At 49.9% G+C, this 20211-nt stretch overlaps 1 protein-coding gene across 1 annotated transcript in view; it reads right to left on the minus strand.

Moving 5' to 3' along the window:
• Neurl1 (neuralized E3 ubiquitin protein ligase 1) overlaps nt 1–15679 on the minus strand; it is a 97432-nt gene extending 81753 nt beyond the window's left edge. Inside the window, exon 1 of the mRNA XM_045142197.1 lies at nt 15548–15679. Coding sequence (XP_044998132.1) covers nt 15548–15632 — 85 coding nt within the window. The 5' untranslated portion in view covers nt 15633–15679. The remainder of the gene's footprint in view (nt 1–15547) is intronic.
• Between the last annotated feature and the right edge of the window lie 4532 nt (nt 15680–20211).

Here is a 20211-nt window from a genome sequence, read left to right on the forward strand (position 1 = left end):
AGTATATTAAAATCTTCCCACCAGCTTTGCTGCAAAAGCAACTCTGATGGGTGGACTATGATAAAAGCTGTGTAGGTTTCTTTGAACCTGAAAGCCATCTTTGATAAAAACTGACTCTGTGAGAGCCTACAGATATCTAATAGATGATTAGGACAGGATGAAAGGACTCCTGACTCTTCATATTGTGTCTGTCCCCTTTCTGTCTTAACTTTTTTTTTTTTTTTTCGAGGTAGGGTCTCACTCTAGCTCAGACTGACCTGTAATTCACTATGTAGTCTCAGGGTGGCCTCGAACTCATGGCAATCCTCCTACCTCTGCCTCCTGAGTGCTGGGATTAAAGGCGTGCGCCACCACGCCCCGCCTGTCTTAACTTTTGATCAGATTCAAAGCTCTGCCTGTAGACATGAGAACCTTTTTGTTTTGTTTTGTTTTTTTGAGGTAGGGTCCCACTCTAGCCTAGGCTGACCTGGAATTCACTCTGTAGTCTCAGGGCAGCCTCGAACTCACCCCGATCCTCCTACCTGTGCCTCCCGAGTGCTGGGATTAATGGCATGCACCACCACGCCTGTCTGAGAACCATTCTTTAAAATGTTTCATTTCTCTATTTGAGAGAGAAAAAGAGGTAAAGAGAAAGAGAATGGGCACACCAGGGCCTCCAGCCACTGCAAACGAACTCCAGATACCTGCGCCACCTTATGTATCTGGTTTATGTGTGGGTCCTGGGGAATTGGCCCTGGGTCCTTTAGCTTTGCAAGCAAGTACCTTAACTGCTAAGCCATCGCTCCAGCCCAAGAGGACAACTTTCAAGTCAGTCCTTTCCACTTCAGTGGAGGCAGAATTTCTGTCTCTAGGATCACAGGGTGCTGTTGTCCTGCGCCGCGCTCACCCCAGCTTCCGGGAAACTCTTCTGTCCTTTCCCACGTCACCTTCAATTAGCACGCCGGGACTACACAGCCCCCCACAGCTTCTGGCTTTTTTTTCATGGGAGCTGGGGATCAAACTTAGGTACTCTGGCTTGAGCCAAAAGCACTTTATCCACTGAGCCATCTCTCTAGGGCCCCAAAATTGTTTTATTTATTTGCAAGGAATGAGAGAGAAAATATGGGCACGCCAAAGCCTCTTGCCACTGCAAACAAACTGCAGACATCACTACTTTGCATGTGGCTTACATGGGCACTAAGAATTGGACCCAGGGCCATCACACTTTATAAGCAAGCACCTTTAACAACTGAGCTATCTCTCAAGCCCCCTCCCCAAAAAATGTGTATATTTTTAAAAAAGTTTTTTCCATGGCCATAATTCAGGGTTAACTTGGCCTATTGCCTGCTTAGGCTAGTATGTGTTTTCTCTAGCTGCCCTTGAGCTTTCTTAGCAGCTCAAGTACCTACAAGGTCCCTCAGCCTCACTATGAGGCCCAGAATAAAGCATTAGGCCAGTTTATGCAAGATAATGAGTAAGTTGGCAGTTCCTGGGATAAGCCACCACGCACGAGCCTGAAAACCTCAAGGGCAGGATGCTTGTGTAGAAGGAAAATATCTTTAAGAACCATGTCATGACCAATGGAAAAAGACCAAATGTTAGCCCACTGCAAAAAATCAATGAAAGTTTGCTGTTCTCTTGTCCAGAAAGCCTGTGATCCCTATGCACACAATTATTATTTGAATTTGCTTTTGTGTAGCCTAAGAGATCAAACCCAGATCCTCAAAAAGGCTAGACCAGGAATCTACCACTGAACACTCCCAGCTTTTTAACACTTTTTTTTTACTGTTTTGTTCTTTATTTGTTGTTTTTCTTTTTATTTATTAGAAAGAGTGAATGTGCATGAGAGAAAGAATGGGCCTCTAGCCACTATAAATGAACTCTGCATGCACGACCTGGTGTGGCTGGCTTCCATGAATACTAGGGAATCAAACCTAGGTCCTTAGGCTTCGAAGGCAAGAGCCTTAACCACTAAGCCATCTCTCCAATCCCCATCTTTATATTTTTGAGACATGGCCTTGTCCTAGACTTAAGGCTGACCTAGAACTAGCCATGTAGACCAGGCTAGCCTCAAATCTGCATAGACCCCCTTCTTGATCATTGCTGTATCCCTTTGGCTTCAGCTGGAGTCATCCAGTTTGCACTGGTATCCCAAGAAAGGCTCCTTCCTTGTCTTGGTCAGCATGGATGGCTTGCTCTCACTTACACTGCCTCCACGCTCTAAGATCCTGCTGCCCACGGTGGCCATTCCCCATCTATTCTGTATAGCACTATTTCCTCATGTCTAAGGGAGTACCAGACCCCTGCTAAGGCCCAGTGGGCATTTGTAAAATGAAATAGCCTCCCCCATCCACTTTTTTTTTATTATTATTTTTTGAGGTAGGGTTTTGTTCTAGCCCATGCTAACCTGGAATTCATTATGTAGTCTCAGGGTGGCCTCGAACTCATGGCAATCCTCCTACCTCTGCCTCCCAAGTGCTGGGATTAAAGGCGTGCGCCACCACGCCTGGCTCCCTATCTGCTTTTGACCCTCTCCCAACCACAACATCCCAGGAAGCCACCTCCTATTCCAGAAGAACTTCAGTGCCCAAGCCTAAAGGTCAGAGCCTTGACATCCCAGAACTGTGGCTGGAGCAGAGACAGCCAGGCCTCCCAGCTGCCTCCCATAGATGCCTCCTAATCCCTCCTCCCATTTTAGCCCTTCTTTCTCTGGACTGTCAAACCTCGCCCCCACAAGCATCAGCACCTGCTCATTTCCCAAAGCAGCAGGATCTGGGTAATAACTCAAGATAAGCATCTTTTAATAAACCAGAGCTGGATCTGTCATCCCCAAGCTACATTCTCCCTCCTCCTTTCCCTGCCCTACTCTCTCCCACTTCCTGGCCTAGCCCATTACTGCTTCTGGTCCAGCCAAGCAAACCTGCAGGACCACAGGGTCTATGGACTCTGGCTTGCTGGGGAACAACCAACAGGCAGCCAGGCTATTCCCGAAGCCTCTCCCTCTCCACAAACTTACTCATCTCAGTACCCTGGCCTGGCTGGCCACTGGCTACTTCATATCCCTCTACCACTGAGGAAGATTTCCCAGATGTTACTAAGGAGACCACATGCATCCTGCCCAGGGTTGCCAAAGCAACCAGATCAGTGAGAAGCAGCCCCTCAGCCTCTAGCCTCTGGGTGTGCAGGTCCAGGAATGAGGTAATCACAAATTACAGGAAATGGGCCCAGCCAGCTGGCACACCAGGGTGGAGGCAACCCAGGATTCCCTATGCAACACCCAGCTCCTGCCCCTACACACACACACACACACACACACACACACACACACACACACACACACCTTTTCCTCCTTGTTTCTGCTTTTGCCTATCCTGCCTCCACCCTGGGTTCTGTGGTTTATGCCTGGGTTTCAATGTGTACACCTTGGCAGTCCATGCCATCTGCTATGAACAGTCTGCCCCCTGATTTAGGCTGAAACCACTAAAGTCACTGTTGTAGTTACTCTCGCATTGCTGGGAAGAAGCCCTGGTCAAAAGCAGCCTGTGGGAGGAAAAGGTTTACTTAGGCTCATAGACTCAAGGAGAAGCTCCATGACAGCACAGGAAAGGATGACTCGTGCAGAGGCTGGACATCACCTCTGCCACAGCAGGTAGAAACAGCAGCAGAGGAGCGAGCCCAGTGCTGGCAAGGGGGAACTGGCTCTAACACTCCTAACCCCGGGCCCCAACAACACACTTCCTCTTGGAAGTCTCCACCTCTCAAATTACCATCAGCTTGGGATCAAGCATTCAAAATACATGTTTATGGGGGACATCTAATTCAAATGACCATACACACCTGGTTTCCATAAACTCATAACCATTCATGGTGTAAAATACAATACATTCAGTCCAACTTTAAAAGTCCTCATAGTTGAAGTTTTTCTTCTCTTAAGCTCTAAGCTCTCCCTGTAATAAAACCTTTCTAGAGCCGGGCATGGTGGCACATGTCTTTAATCCCAGCACTTGGGAGACAGAGGTAGGAAGGACTGCCATGAGTTTGAGGTCACCTTGAGACTACATAGCGAATTCCAGGTCAGCCTGGGCTAAAGCAAGACCTTACCTCAAAAATGTAAAAAAAAGAAAGAAAAACTTTCTAAATGTTAAAAAAAGTACACATAGTTTTTTCTATCCCAATACTATTCAAACATCCCCACAGTGCAAGGTCTCTTATCTATGAGCTGTAAAACCAAAAGCACATAATGACACAGAACAAACATTTACACTGCAAAAGATGGCATCAGGCATAACAAAGAAAGATTGAACCAATATAAGACTGAGGAGAAAAGAAAGGGGGACAAACATCCACTCCCGTAGCTCCAAGTCCGACATCTTTAACAGCCAGTGATGAAATCTCTGGAGTTCCAATTCCGCCCCTCCAGCTTGGTGTTCACAACCCAGAGAACAATCCATCCTGGGACAGTATCTCTTGTTAGCAGCTACTCTACAGGCCTGGCTGGGGTCTCCACTGCAGCCCATAGTTATCCTCATGGCTCCAACAGGGACTTCCAACAACCCTGTCTCACATTGCCCATGGCCATTTCCAAAAAACAAAAACCCACATTGCAAATCCAAGGATCCCTTCTTTCCTGCATTTGTTATACTCCATAGTACCAGATAGGTGATACCAAGTTTGTTAATTCAGGGGGGAATAAAGCCGACTTTGAAGAGTAGGACACTCCTCCAGTATTCTGGCCCCCTACTTTCAAACTCTCAGCATTTTCCCTGCTGCCCCAATGCAGAACAGCTGACCCGATCTCAACGGTGGTGAATTCTCAAAAAAGCTGCAGCTGAATAGACATTGTCTCCAGCCAGAAACGTTCATTTCTTTCTATGCCATCCCAATCCACTTCTGTGCAACACAACCCTGCACAAATTCTTAGGACTCAAGAAAACTGAAGTAAGCGTCTCACACAAACTGCCTCTAGCCCAGTCTGGAAAAAGCTTTCTTCCCCTCATAAGCCAAACCTACACAGCTCCTACTACATTTAGATCTTTCAAATCTTTGCCCAGAATAATCTATCAAGCTCTTCTTGGAACACTGCAAAGTCTCTCTTAGGCCAACATTTCAAATCCTTCCACATTCCTCCTGCAAATCAGTTCCAAAACGTCAAAAGTCAGCACAGTCAGGTTTCTAGCAGCAAAACCCCAACCCCATTCCTGGTACCAATTTTCCTTCTTTGTTGTTGTTGTTGTTTTATTTCAAGGGAAGATCTCACTCTAGCACCACACTGTCCTTGAATTCACTAGGTAGTCTCAGGGTGGTCTTGAACTCATGGTGCTCCTCCTACCTCTGCTTCCTAAGTGCTGGGATAAAAGGCATGTGTCATCATGCTCATTCAATTTTCTATTGTAATTACCATCCAGGTGCTGGGACAAACACCTGACCAAAAGCAGCTTGTGGGGGAAAGGGTTTGTTTAGGCTCATAGACTCAAGGGGAAGTTCCATGATGGCCGAGGAAAAGATGGCATGAGCACAGACTGGACATCACCCCTGCCACAGCCCAGGGGGAAACAGCAGCAGAAGAGTGAACCCAGTTTTGGCAAGGAGAAACTGGCTACAACAACCCCAATGACACACTCCTCCAGCAAGGTCCCACCTTCCAAATTACCATCAGCTGAGGACCAAGCATTTAAAACACAGGAGTTTAGGGGGTACTCCTAATTCAAACCGCTATAGCCGCTATATTTGGAGGCAGGATTATTAGGAGGTCACTAAGATTAAATGATTCTAACAGGATCAGTGAAAGAACACATACACACGCCAAGGAAAGGCCATTCAAGGTCCCAGCACGAAGAAGGCCATCTGCAAGGCAAGAAGGGGGCTCACTCTGGAATCTGGCCAGGTGTGCACCCTAATCTAGACTTCCAGCCTCCAGAAGTGTGCGGGATCCATTTCTGTTCTTTAAGCCCTCAAAGTATCTTGTGTTGGCTACCCAGGCCAACTAAGGGAAAAGAAAGCCCTAATACAGAGAAATTCTCCCCAAGGCCAATCTTCTCCACTGTGGGCCTTGGTGCCCAATAACCCTGTCTCTGCCTCTTCCTGGTGTTTTTTTTCCTGGACAGCATCCTTGACATCTACTAGTTTCTCACCTACACAGTGGGAATAATAATGCTGCCTCACATTCATTGGGAGATTAAACAATTAATCTACATGAAGAGGCCATCAGAAACTGGGCTTCATTCCCTCTTCTCCCCAACCTGTATTTTGCTGCTGCTGCTGCTTAAATAAAAACTCCTCTGCCTCAAAAGCCATCCATGGCTCCCATCACCTACAGGATAAAATCTAAACTCCTCATCCGAATACCTGAGGTTCTCCAAGCTCTGCCCCAACAGCCCCACTTTCAAACATTGAGCTATTACCCTCCCATGGAGTCCTGAACCCCAAGCAGAAGGGGTTGCTGGTCGCCTTCCTTTGCTGCAGGCCACTCACTAAGGCACCCTATGAGCTCCTTCTCCATCCATACCTAGGCTCCCCTCCTCCAAGAAGCAGAGCCCACCTGAGAGTCCCAGGTGGACTGTTCTGAAGACCTTGCTAGTTCCCGGGTCTTTGAAAATATCAGAATGACCTAGAGATCTCATTAAACATGTGGGTTTGGAGGCCCCATCTCTGAGATATTCTGAGTCACTGGGTCTAAGCTAGGGGCTGAAAGCCAGTGGTTGAGACCTGCATCTAGCTGATGCTGACAAGACCAATAGAAAAGCCTTATGTTGAGAAACACTCAAAAGTAACAAAAAGGTCTCTCCAAAGTGTCTAACAACAGGCTGAAGGGCTTACATGACTAAAAAATTTGCAGAAGCCGGGCATGGTGGCGCATGCGTTTAATCCTAGCACTTGGGAGGCAGAGGTAGGAAAATCACTCTGAGACTACACAGTGAATTATAGGGTGAGTCCCTACCTGGAACCCCCCACCCCAAAAAAAAAAACAACTTTGCAGAGCATCTCAGTGGATAAAGTATTTGCTGCTCAAGGTGGAGTCAGTAAATTTTGACCCTCAGACCCCACTAAAAGCTAAAAGCTGTGGGAGGGTTTCTGTGATCCCAGCACACTGGTAGTGAGGTGAGAGGCAGAGGATTTCCTGGCTGCTCCCAGACCAGCTAGCCTGGCAAATGCAGCAATGAACAACAAGGAGGAGGAGAAGGAGGAGGAGAGACACTGCCTCAAATGAGGCAGAAGGTGAGGACTGATTTCTGAAAGTTGCCCTCTAACCTCCACACGACATGTGCTGTGACACACGCGTGCCCGCACACACACCACCACCACCACAAACAGCAAGTTGTGAGGGGTCCGGGACTGTGAAGTCCAGTCTAGCCCAGTTTTGGTTCTCTGGCTATCCAAGGAAGGGAGCATCAAGACCCTCATCACAGTCCCTTTCCTCCCCTGGGGCCTTGCCTCTTCGCTTCCCTACAGTGGAAAACCGGACCAAACAAGATAGTCAAGTGGTTACAGGAATAAACTCTAAGGTCAGAGGGCCCTGGGTTTGAATTCCTTCTCAACCAATCTCTAGCTGACCTGGGATAGGTCACTTAAACTCTCTCAGGCTCTTCCCCCCGCCCCCGCCCCGTCAATAAAGTCCTGCCTGGGTATCATGTCAGGAGGGTATTAATGGAAAAATCTACATATAAAAACTTGGCATGCGGTAACCACCCAACACACGGCAGCTACTGTAAATATAATTCTGGTGATTAACAAACAGGGTTCAAAGGTACTGCTGAACTGCAAACCAACGGGGAAGATGAGATGGCAGTTCAGAACTCGACATGGGCCTGACTCTCTGACATCTCTGGGGACAAAGGGGCCTCCAGCACCACCACCCCCCGACACACACACACACACACACACACACACACACACACACACACGCACCCTACACCAGGTCTGCGTGCTGCAGCTGGGGGCGGAAAGCTAGATGAGCTCATGTATCTGCAGGCGTCATGGTAACCAAGGAAGAGGCCCAGACAGAGCCTTGGAAATGTCTGGAGTTGGGCAAAGAATGGAAGCTTTGAATGTGTGATGTTGCGGTGGTGGCCACTGAGAACAAGGGGAGGGCAATGATGAAGACATTCCTTCAGGACGATCACTCAGGACAGAGGCAAAGAGGCCACTTAAGACAGCAGCTGAGCCAGGCATGGAGGCTGAGGCAGGAGGATTGCAGTGAGTTTCAGGCCCAGCCCTGGGCTACAAAGTGAAACCCTGTCTCTAAACAAACAGACAAACGAAAGACAGCAAGCTGGATGTGGTGGTGTACATCCGTGGTTCCAGCCCTTGAGAGGGGAAAGAAGGAGCGTAACAAGTTCAAGGTCAGCCTCAGCCATAGTTGGAAGCCAGCCTAGGCTACGTGAGACCCTGTCTCAAAACAAAACAGAACAGCACAGCATCTATATCACAATATCCAGGACAAGGCCCCAGATCTGGGAAACAGCAGCAGGAATGGAAAGGTGGAAAGTCTGCTAGGAACCGGTCCAGGGAGGACTCGTTCTCAACCCCAGACCCGGGGGCAGGGAAGAACCTAAAGGTTGGCAGGTTATGCTCTTCCCCTGGCCCTGCTCAGTATTCAAAGCCTTTAAGCCCTTAGCTCCTCCCTCAGCCTCCGAGAGTTTCAGCCGGCACAGAAGAGACTCAAGCACCAGAGACTGCGGGAAAATGATCTCCCTGCAGCAGTCACAACCAGTGGCTTTATGAAGTGTCCAATCCAAGAAACATAACCTCTTAAAACATGGGCAGTCCATGGGCTGGGAAGATGGTTCAGCACTTAAGGTGCTTGCCTGCAATGCCCAGCGACCCAAGTTTGATTCCCCAGTACCCACGTAAAGCCATATGCTCAAAGTGGTGCATGTGGACAAGATCATTTGCAGTGGCAAGAGGCCCTGGTGTGCCTATTCTCTCTCTCTCTTTCATTCTCTCTAAGAAGTAATAATTTTTTTTTTTTTTTTTTTTTTTTTGGTTTTTTGAGATAGGGTCTCACTCTAGTCCAGGCTGACTTGGAATTCACTATGTAGTCTCAGGGTGGCCTCGAACTCACAGCAATCCATCTACCTCTGCCTCCCAAGTGCTGGGATTAAAGGCATGGGCCACCACACCCAATAGTAATAAAATATTTTTAAATGTTATTATTTATTTATTTGTAAGGAGAGAGAGGGAAAGAGAACGGGCACACCAGGGCCTCCAGCCACTGCAAACAAACTTGTACACACGCACCAACTTGAGCGCCTGGCTTTACATGGGTACTGGGGAAGCAAACCTAGGTTGTCAGACTTTGCGAGCAAGTGCCTTAACTGCTGAGCCATTTCTCTAGCCCACAGGGTTTCTTTTTTCTTTTTTGAAACAGTAAAAATATTCTGGAATTCCCTACCTTGAATGACCAAAAAGAAAAAGAAAAAGTTCTGGAACTGACCAGAAATAGATGGTAAGACCCTATTGCTGAAGACTCCACATCCTTGGGCTGCAAGGCCACTGAGAAATCCTGCTAGAACTGAGCTGATAACCTCCTCCATGTAGACCACCTGACAGAAAGCTGGAAGAAGCCATTCTGCATGCAGCTCAATGGGAGAAAGAGAAATCACCAGTGAAGATACTCAACAGTGCACACTGCAAGCCTTATATTTGGCCAGCCAGGCCAAATGAGCCAATGGGTGCAATAGTGGCACATCTGACATTGTGGAAACCAACTTCCCTCTAATTGGACTGGAAGCCCGCTCCAGTGAAGGGAATACATCCCTGAAACTGAAAACTTAAAGCAGGGGTAGTCATGAGCCCTAGGGGTGTAGCGTCTGCTGCTGCCTGGCTAAATGTATATATGTATATACTATGATTATCAAACTGCCCAGTAAGCACTTCTGTTAATGTTCATACCCTTATATTAATGCTACTCTCACTTTTGGTAGAGAACCTTCTCTTTTCAGATGGCAGTGACCTTGGGATGACTCAGAAGGCATCATGATGCTGAGAAGAAGTGACAGGAGTGCTCAGCACTGCAATATCTCTATCACACCTTCCAAGGCTCAGGGTCTAATGCGGAAGAGGTGGCAGAAAGAATGTAAAAGGAAGGGTAGGACTCCTTACAACATGCTTCCCCCAGACACAAAATGGCCTGGATATCCATGACCTCACAGTGCCTGACACTACCTACACAAGACCATCATAAGAGGAGGAAAAGATTCATGACATCAAAATAAAAGAGAGACTGATTGAGATGGAGAGGGGATATGATAGAGAATGGAGTTTCAAAGGGGAAAGTGGGGGGAGGGAGGGCATTACCATGGGATATTTTTTATAATCATGGAAGTTGTTAATAAAAATTTTAAAAGATAAAAATTTTTAAAAAGAAAATAAAAAATATTAACAACAAAAAAAAAAGTTCTGGAACTGGATAGAGGTAGTTGTACAACATTGTAAATGTACCAAATGTCACTCAATTATACACTTTGAATGGGTAAAATTTACATTATGTAAGTGATATTACAATAAATAAATAAATAATAAAAGATGTGAGCTTGAGGCCAACCTGGGACCACATAGGAATTCCAGGTCACCCTGGACTACAATGAGACTCTATCCCTCCCCATCCCCCCAAAAAAAAACTAAATAAATAAGGAGATGGCCCACCTAATCCCCAATCATGAGTAAGTGCTGAGGCCGAGCCCCTCTTCCCTAAAAGCTTTCTTAGTGGCCTGTCCCTCCACCCTTAACACAGGCAAGCAATTGGGAAGAGCTGGGAAAGTGGAAGACCTGGAATGTTCCCCAAGGAAACATGAACCCCTTGCCCCAGTCACCCTGCACCCCTCACAGAGAATATTCATATGCACTTATTATGCTCCTCCGAGTTGCCTCCCTCCCCTACTCAACCGTACACAGGCCCTAGAACGCCCTTGTCATCCAATCCCTACCGCTCTCTCCGTGGTCAGCTCCACTCTTCCTTGATGGACATCTCTAACCTCAAGTCATGCCTGAGGTTCCAACAGTCCAAGAAGGCAAGCATGTGGCTCCATTCACTTCCTCTGCTTTGCCTTTCCAAGATCTTCCAAGATCTTCAGCCCATGGAAGCCCAAAGTGTCGAGAGTGGACACCTCAGAGGCCAACACATCACACAGATCTTCAGATACCACATGTTGGCCCCAAGCCCAGAGATACAGCTGGGTTTCTCCTGAACTGTCCTAGACTCCCACTCTCCAAACACAGCAATTTTCACTGGCAATATGTCTCCAGAAAGACCAAAGCCCACCCCCACAGGTGAAGGCAGAGCCCATTTCACTTCAGCCTGTTAGCCAGGCCAACCTGTCATCTCCCCATTATGCCTGTAACCACAGTCCCACAGAGGGGAGCGGAGACCAGGAAATCACTTGGCTCGTGGAAAAACAGCCAACTCCGGTATTAGTAAGACACTCCAGCTCACAGAATGGGCAGGAGGGAAGGAGAGAGGAAGGATAATGGAGGGGGATACACTGTGTTCTGCTCCAGCCACCGCAGGTGAGTACCCCCACCACAGGCAAGCACATGGGGTGCCTACGTCACACTCACAAAATAATAATACCAATAAACAATAACAACAATAGTAATATGGTAAGGAATCAAGCAACTGCAAGAGATGAGCAGAGAAAGGGGAGCCGATTCCTCTACCTCCAGCAAATTTCTGGATGGGCACTGCTGAAGTCAGAGGTGAGTTCTGGGTGAGTGCAAAAGCAGTCTTAGCGGGACTCTTGGAGGGCAGCTGGACTCACGGTCCCCGGGCTCAGCACCAACACGTTAGAACGGAATTCTGGCTTGCTGCCGACCTATCAGAGGAGTTCTCCCGGGGAAGTACTGACACGCGTAGAAGGAAATTTGGAGTAAATACCAAAGAATTACAGAATAAAGGTGATGGCTCTCTTAAGGTGGGTAGATGGGGAACAGGCCCCAGAGGTCAGACTGAGGAGGATCAGTGGACTCAGGATGAAGGGCAGAGACTCCAGTAAGTAGCCTCCGTGGCACAATTCTGTTTTGTTTTTGAGACAAAGTCTCACTATGAACTTGTAGTCTCTGGCCTCAGCCTACTGAGTGCCAGGATTCCAGGTGTGCGCCACCACTTCAGAGGCAATCCTTTTTTTTTTTTTAAGTATGGTTTCACTCTAGCCCAGGCTCACCTGGAATTCACTATGTAGTCCCAGGGTAGCCTCGAACTCACAGCGATCCTCGTACCTCTGCCTCCCAAGTAATAGGATTAAAGGCGTGCGCCACCACATCCGGCTTCATAGGCAATTCTAACGAGTGGCTAGATACAGGAAAGCGGTACTCCTGTTTCCTCCTGTCTCCTGCTGCAGACCTCAAATTCCACAAGCCCAGATGTGAGGTGGTAAAAAAAAAAAAAAAAAAAAAAAAAGGTGCCATCCCATGGGTCTCCTTTAGGCTTTGTGTCATCTGGAGCATTTTTAGGAGGACAGGCAGTGATATTTGAATAATGAAGTCAACTTGCCAGCCTCGGGCTCCAGAAGGACAGAGATCAGCTTTGCCTCTCAGCTGGCCCACTAGGTCATTTGGGCAAATCACTATTTTCTTCCCTCTTCTCACTGGTAAAGGACGCTGACATGAAAGATGTGCAAAGGCTCCTCTGTCATTAAAGTTGTTTCCAGTGTTCAGGACCAATCCTTATACATGCTGATAACTTATTAAGTGTTTATTTTGATATACTGGGTATTGAGCTAGGCAAGCACTCTACCACTGAGCTATAATGCATGCCCATGACAACTTTTTATGATTATAAAAACAATATGTGGCTGGAGAGATGGCTTAGCCGTTAAGGCACTTGCTTGTAAAGCCAAAGGACCCAGGTTCGATTCCTCAGGACCCATGAAAACCAGAGGCACAAGGTGACATATGCATCTGGAGTTTGTTTGCAATGGTTGGAGGCCCTGGCGTGCCCATTCTTACTCTCTATCCACCTCTCTCTGTCTCTCAAATAAATTAATAAATAAATAAACATAAGTTTCTTTTTTATAAAAATCACATATCCATTGCCTATAATTTTTAATATTTTAGAAACTTCCTTTATGGACTTATTTGTTTTATGATTATGTCTTCCTTTCCATTCATATTTTTAAAATTTATTTATTTGAGAGAAAGAAAGAGGGTGGACTCACCAGGGTTTCTTGCCACTGCAAGCAAACTCCAGACACATGCACCACTTTTTGCATCTGGCTTTATGTGGGTACTGGGGAATTGAACCTGAGCCTTCAGACTTTGCAAGCAAGTGCCTTTAACCAATGGATCATCTTCCCAGCCCTGTACAATTTCTTTTTAACAAAACTGAGATCTTTTATAATCTTTTATAGTCTTTTACAATTTCACATCCTGTTCTTATTCTGTGGCTATTTCCCCAAATCATCAAAAATATAATTTGAATGACTGCATATATTCCATGGAGAGGATTCCTGAGCCTTTAGCTTGCTTTTCCAGTGTAAACAATACTGCCATAAACTTCCCAGCCTAATGCTGTGTTTGCAAGCATCTCCATTTCCTTGTAGTCAGTTCCTCTAGGGGGAATTCCAAGGCCAATGAATATGACTTTAAAGAGGTCTGGAGATTATATATATATATATATATATATATATATCATATTAATTTCCATAAAGTCACCCCAAGGCCACTGAAGAGTGGAACTTTAAGTTCTGAGAGGTGGAGTTAGCATGCAGAATAGATATCCCCATCTATCTTAGCCTCTCTCCAAGTTGAAATTAACTGCCCACCAAGAAAGGAGACAGGAGGCTGGGCATGGTGGCACTCTACTTGGGAGGCAGAGGTAGGAGGATCACAGTGAGTTTGAGGACAGCCTGTACTACAGAGTGAGTTCCAGGTCAGCTTGAGCTAAAGTGAGACCCTACCTTAAAAACTCAAAACCGAGAGAGGGCTTAGTAAGATGCTTGCCTGTGAAGCCAAAGAACCCAGGTTTAATTCCCCAGGACCCATGTAAAACCATATGTACAAGGTGGCACAGTCATCTGGAGTTCGTTTGCAGTGAGTGGAAGCCCTGGCATGCCCATTCTATCTCTCTCTCTTTTAATAAATTAAAATACTTTTTAAAAAAAATCAAAAGAGAGGGGCTGGAGAGATGGCTTAGCAGTTAAGCACTTGCCTGTGAAGCCTAAGAACTCCAGCTCGAGGCTCGAATCCCCAGGACCCACGTAAGCCAGATGTACAAGGTGGCACAAGTGTCTGGAGTTCGTTTGCAGTAGCTGGAGGCCCTGGCATGCCCATTATGCCCATTCTCTCTCTATTTATCTGCCTCTTCCTCTCTCTGTCTGCCTGTTGCTCTCAAATAAAGAAATAAAAATTAAAAAGTTTTTTTGAAAAAAAAATCGAGAGGGGGTTAAGAGAGAGAAGACAGAATTCCAAGTCTAAAGATAAAGGTCTACAGCCTCTCATTGGCTCTGGAACCTGAAACGAGCCTCAGTTCTCCTCGACTGTTAAATGAGCATGATTAGGCCTGCCTCTGAAGTTTCCCAGTCACTGAGGACATGCCTGTGAGAGTGCTTTGTAAGCCTCCATGGCGCAGGTTAAAGGGCATGACTATTACTTTGCTATATACCCTGAGCGGTTGAGAAAGTGGAGGTTTTGTGTGTGTACGTGAAATCCCCAAGCACTTTCAGCTATCATCAAGCTGCTGCAACCAGTGCAGCTGGTAAGCAGGGCAGAAAAACCACTTCCCAAAGGGAACTAGCTGGCTCGGAGGGCCTGGGAGAACCCAGCAGCATCTTGCAAAGGTCAGAGACATGTTATGGCCTTCAAGGCCTGGGGCTGAGCCTACACCCCCTACAGACTCACACCCCAGAGTTCTGGGAGAGCAAAGAGGGGCAGAGAGAGCAAAGACCTTCCTGGGAAATGTCCTTCTGTTCCGAGGCTCCCACTCATCTTTCCTAGGGTTTCAACGAGATACCTGGTCTTTGGAGGAACTGAAAAAAACCAAGCTGATTCAGTGGAAGTAAAAAAAAAAAAAAAATCAACAGCTACAGAGGACCCTAGAATCTCCTACCCCTTTAGTCCCGGATTTTTAAGACCCTCCTCCTACTTGGAAATGCAACTAGTGTTTCCAGCAGGCTCTCTCCAGCAGTAGACAGAAGAAAAGGAGACCGCGGCGACTCCTTTGCAAAGCTCAGCTAGAGAATCTGGGCTTCCCCTCCACGCTCTGCAATCCACCTGACAAATAATGCCTTTCTCCACCTCTTATAAGCTACCTAGCATCTTGGACCGAGGGGACTCCGGTGACGTTCCCAGGGTTGGCAGGGAGAACTGCGCACACCGCCCCCCCCAACACCACCACCACCACCACCGACCGCCATCCTCCACTACCACCATCCCCATTTCCACCATCAGCACCGCTACCTCTGGCCACCTCCTCGGCCAGATGTGCCTCTGCGCTCTCCAAAAGCTCCCAACAGGTGGCACCTGCCGGTCCTCCCAAACCGCGACCTCCCCGGAATCTCTGCACCTGCGCCCCCGCGGGGGTGTGTAGGGGGGGAAGGATGTCCTCCAGCTGCAGTGCCGGGCCAGAGAAGCCTACCTTTGGGGTTCTGCGGGTGGCCCCGCTGCGCGCGGCTCGGGTTTCCGCGCGGCAGAGAAGGGATGCTGGAGAAGTTGTTACCCATGGCATCGGCCCCGGGGAGGATGCTGCGGCGGCGAGGGGCGGCGGGCTGGTGGCCGGCGGCCGGCGAGGCTGGGCAGGAGGCGAGGCAAGGTGTGCGAGGGTGTCCGCGCGCGCGCCGGCGCGGGTGTGTGCGCGCCTGCTCCGGGGGAGGGCCCCGGCGGGGCTGCGGCGGGCGGCTGTTCCCGGGCTCCTCGCTCTCGCTCCTCGGGGGTGGCGGTGGTTGTTTGGGGGGGACAGGCTTTGCGGTGGTCGGCGAATGCCGTCCGGCCCGCTGCGGGTATCGTCGCTCGAGCGGGTTACCGGGTTTCCATGCCCCGCGGCGGGGGCGGCGGCGAAGGCGAAGGCGAAGGCGAAGGCGGCGGGCCGGCCCCGGGGCCCGGGCCCGTGGCGCCCTCCGCTCGGCTCTGGCTCCCGCAGGCGCTCGGGTTGCGGCGCTGGTGTGCGGCGCGCTCGCCGCGGGCCATAGAGTCCCGGCTCGGCGCGCCGCTGCTCAGCCGCTCGGCCCGGCCCGCGGCTCGCGTTCGGCGGCTCGGGCGGCCGGCTGGATCCCCGCCCGCGGGGACCGCCTCGGTGTTGGCGGCGGCGGCGGCGGCGTGCGTGGCGCCCTCCGGCCGGCCGGTGTGCTTGCAGCGCGGCGTGCCGGGGCGCTCGGGCCGCGCTCCGTCTCCCCGGGCTACGGCGCCCACGCCCACGCCCACGCCGGGGCGCTCTAGCCACCGCCGCCCTTCGACCCCCGCCGCCGTCGCCAGGACTCCGGTTGCTATGGTGACAGCGGCGCCCGTGAACAAGCGTCTCCGTGACACGCGCGGCCAGATGTGGCCTCCCGCGCGGGGGCGGGGGATGGGGGGAGAGCGGGGGACGCGCGCGCGCGCGCGTCCGCGCGGGACATCAGGGGACAGATCGGGGCTCCGGAGGTTGGGGTCATTCTAGCCGTGGGATCTACGGTGGAACTTGAAAATAAGATGAACGAGACCTCAACACCACCACCACCCCCCTGCCCCGTTCCCTGTATGCGGGGGGGGGGGGGGGGCGGCAGGTAACGCTGATGATGTGTCCCTGGCACCGGGGACGAGGTAGAATGCCCGCGCGTGAGCGGAGTGGGGGACAAAGCGAAGGAGTCGGGCGACTCCAGAGCCAAAGGGACTCCCAACTAGAACCCCAGGAAGTTGCATGAGTATGCTGGGTCCCTGGGCAAACTGAGGGGGACAGACCTCAGGGACAAAAACCATCAGGGAACCACAGGTTCTGAGCTGAGAGTTGAGTAGGTTCTATCAAGCAACTAAGAGGTTGGGAGGGGAGATGAGATGGCCAGTAATGGTGGTTGAAGAAGGCAGAGGTCAAGAGGACTGCTGTGAGTTTGAGGCCAGCCTGGGACTGCAGATTTTCAGGTCAGCCTGGGCTACGGTGAAACTCTTCACTTAGAAAAGAAAGCGGGGGGGGGTGGGGGGAAGGAGGTGGGGGCCTGGAGAGATGGTTCCCAGGTTTAAAAGGTGCTTGCTTACAAAGCCTGACAGCTGGGTTCGATTCCCCAGTATCCAGGTAAAGGCAGATGCACAAATGGCATTTGCAGTAACAAGAGGCCCTATCATGCTCAATCGTGTTTTCTCCGTGTGTGTGTGTGTGTGTGTGTGTGTGTGTGTGTGTGTGTAACATTTGGTTTTCTGAGGCACGGTTTCACTGTAGCCCGGGCTAACCTGGAATTTACTATGTAGTCTCTGGGTGGTCTCAAACTCACAGCAATCCTCCTACCTCTGTCTCCCAAGTGCTGGGATTAAAGGCATATGCCACCACGCCTGGCTAAATAAATATAATATTTTTTAAAGGTGTCCTGGTGGAAAGGGGCATCCTGCTTTCATTTCCTCCTCTTTGTAGTTCAGCTCTGCTGCCCAGAAGCCTGTAGGATGGGATCAGGAAGTCATTCTTCCTCCTACCTGGGTCTGGGGCATCTCTTTCTCTCAGGGTGTCAGGGAGAGAAGATACCCTCCACCAGCCTTCCTGCTTTTCTAGATTACCCCCTTGCTCCCTGATTTGGCTTCAGCCCCTCTGATCCACTGTCCAGGCTAACATGGGTGGACAATGGGAGGCTCTTCAATCGTCTTCTAGAAAGCTCTTCACCCAAGACTCCATGGGATTGCTCCTCAATATTCAGGCATCATTAATGTCCTGCTCTTCCCTAACCATCCCAACTAAACCCCCACCCTTCTTGGTCACTTTCCAGATGATTAGTCGATTTTCTTCGCCGCTTTTATATGAATTTGTTTAAAAGTGTCTGCTCCTACTTGTGGGTCCTGCCTCCCCAACGAGAGCATGAGCTCGATGAGGGAAGAGTTCACATCAGTCACATGCCCCATGGTGTCTCTCAGCCTCTGGGGAGACCCATGACAAAAGCTCAAAAAGTATTTGTAGAATGAATGGATTCCCCCTTGCTGGTCAGCAGCAGAATTCTTCTGTGATGGTCTGGAATAGAGCGTTCTGAATTACCTTCCATACCCCTCCCACCCCCTCCACCTCCAACCCCATTCCAGACATCACACCTTTAAATGTCAGAGACGCCAGGCAAGCTAGAAATATCTGTGAGAGCCCTCCCTGGGATCTGGAAGGAAAGACAGCCCCTGACCCCAGCCACCAGCCTCTGGGATGCCTGGGATCACATGCTGACCAGCTGCAGAATCGCAGGGTCTGGTGCTTTATTTATGGGCAGCGTCTGCCCAAGGCTCACCCCCAACTGATGACTCATGCTTCAGAAATCTGTGGGCTCTGAACAGTAACACACTCACACTCTACAATACACAAGTGTACTTGCTGCCGTTTTCACACTCATTTCTACACACACACACACACACACACACACACACACATTGGTGTATCTCCTGAAGTCTAGAATGCAGTCACTGTGAGCAGCTGCCGAGATCAATCTTTTATGAGATGGAATAAATACAAGGACTGTGCATAGAGGAGACTAACTCCCCTCGAGTGTGTGTGAAGTGCAAAGTCCTCTCTGGGATTTGCAGAGGCTGCCTGAGAGGCTCTAGGTCCTTCCTCTCCTCTCTCCTAGGAAGAAAAGCCCCTGGGGCCAAGGCTGGGGGATGGGAATAGATATCAAGTCCCAAAGGTAGTCACAGGACCTAAACTTGAGCCGTGGGTAAAGCAGGGGTGGAGATCAAAGGGAAGGAGGGAAGAAGCCAGGGCTCACCTGAATCCCAGAGGCTGCTGGAAGACTCTGGTCCTCAGGGTGGCCTGATCCCGGGAAGCCCCAAGGGAGCGTGAGGGGCATAACAGAAGTCAGAGAGCAATACCAAAAGTTTCCCTGACCCAAGAGGGTTTGGAGCTGATGGGACTGGGCTCATGTGAGACAAGTCAACTACCTCTGGCTCCCCAGCAGGACCAGGCAGGTTCCATGCTGCATTGGCACAAGCCCCAAAGTGGGATCCCCTTAGTGTTGCCCCCTGGGCCTCACTTTGGAGGAGCTCTGGACTAGGGGGAGGGACGCCATTGTTAAGCACCAACTGGATGCAGGTGTGTGGCTAAGCGTGGCCCTAGAGGAGGAGCTGAGCATGCTTGCCCAGGGAGTCCTGAATTCCAGAAACCCTTACCTGGCAGGGGCTACGGGAAGACCCACCTCAAGGGATCAAACAGCACCATCACCCTCCCTCCCCCTGGACATGGAGCAGAACCCCAGGCCACCAAGGCCGATGCCAGGCAGCAGAGAGGCCACTGAACCCCATTCTGAAAGAGAAGAAGTGACCTGTGGGGGAGGTTGGGGCTGGATGAAATCACTGTTTGGGTGGCTTCAATGAAAACAATACCCACAAGGTAAGCACCTGCCACCATGGCAACACCCCCAGGACAGGCCCAGAGGGTCTGTGCTCATGTGTGTGCCCTTGTGGTACATACGTGGGTGCTGTGGGTGCCTAAACGAGCTTGTAGGACAAAGGGGGGGGATCCTGGGCAGGGATCAACATCGACAGCAGCTGTGCACACCCCTCCCTCACCTGTCCTCACTCTTACTCGTCTCCTTTCTGTTTGCTCTCTTTTTAAAATAAATATTTTTTTGTTTATTTTCCTTTAGTTATTTGGAAGTGACAGAGAGAGAAAGAAGCAGATGGAAAGAGAGAGAGAGAGAGAATGGGCGCACCAGGGCCTCCAGCCGCTGGAAACGAACTCCAGACGCGTGCGCCCCCTTGTGCATCTGGCTAACGTGGGACCTGGGGAACCGAGCCTCGAACCGGGGTCCTTAGGCTTCACAGGCAAGCGCTTAACCGCTAAGCCACCTCTCCAGCCCAAATACATATTTATTTAAGAAAGAGAGGGAGAGGAAGAGGCAGATAGAAAGAATGGGTGTGTCAGGGCCTCCAGCCACTACAAACCAACACCAGAAGCATGTTACTTTGTGCATCTTGCTTCATGTGGGCACTGGGGAATAGAATCTGCATCCTTTGGCTTTGTAGGCAAGTGCCTTTAACTGCTTAGCCGTCTCCCCAGCCCCCTGCTCTCTTCACCCTCCTTCCTTCTAACCTTCTGTCCTTCCCTCCCTCCCTCCCTCCCTCTCCCCGCCCCACCTGCCTTTTCTCCTGTCAGAT

This window comes from Jaculus jaculus, chromosome 1, assembly GCF_020740685.1.
Source record: "Jaculus jaculus isolate mJacJac1 chromosome 1, mJacJac1.mat.Y.cur, whole genome shotgun sequence".
Lineage (NCBI taxonomy): Eukaryota > Metazoa > Chordata > Mammalia > Rodentia > Dipodidae > Jaculus > Jaculus jaculus.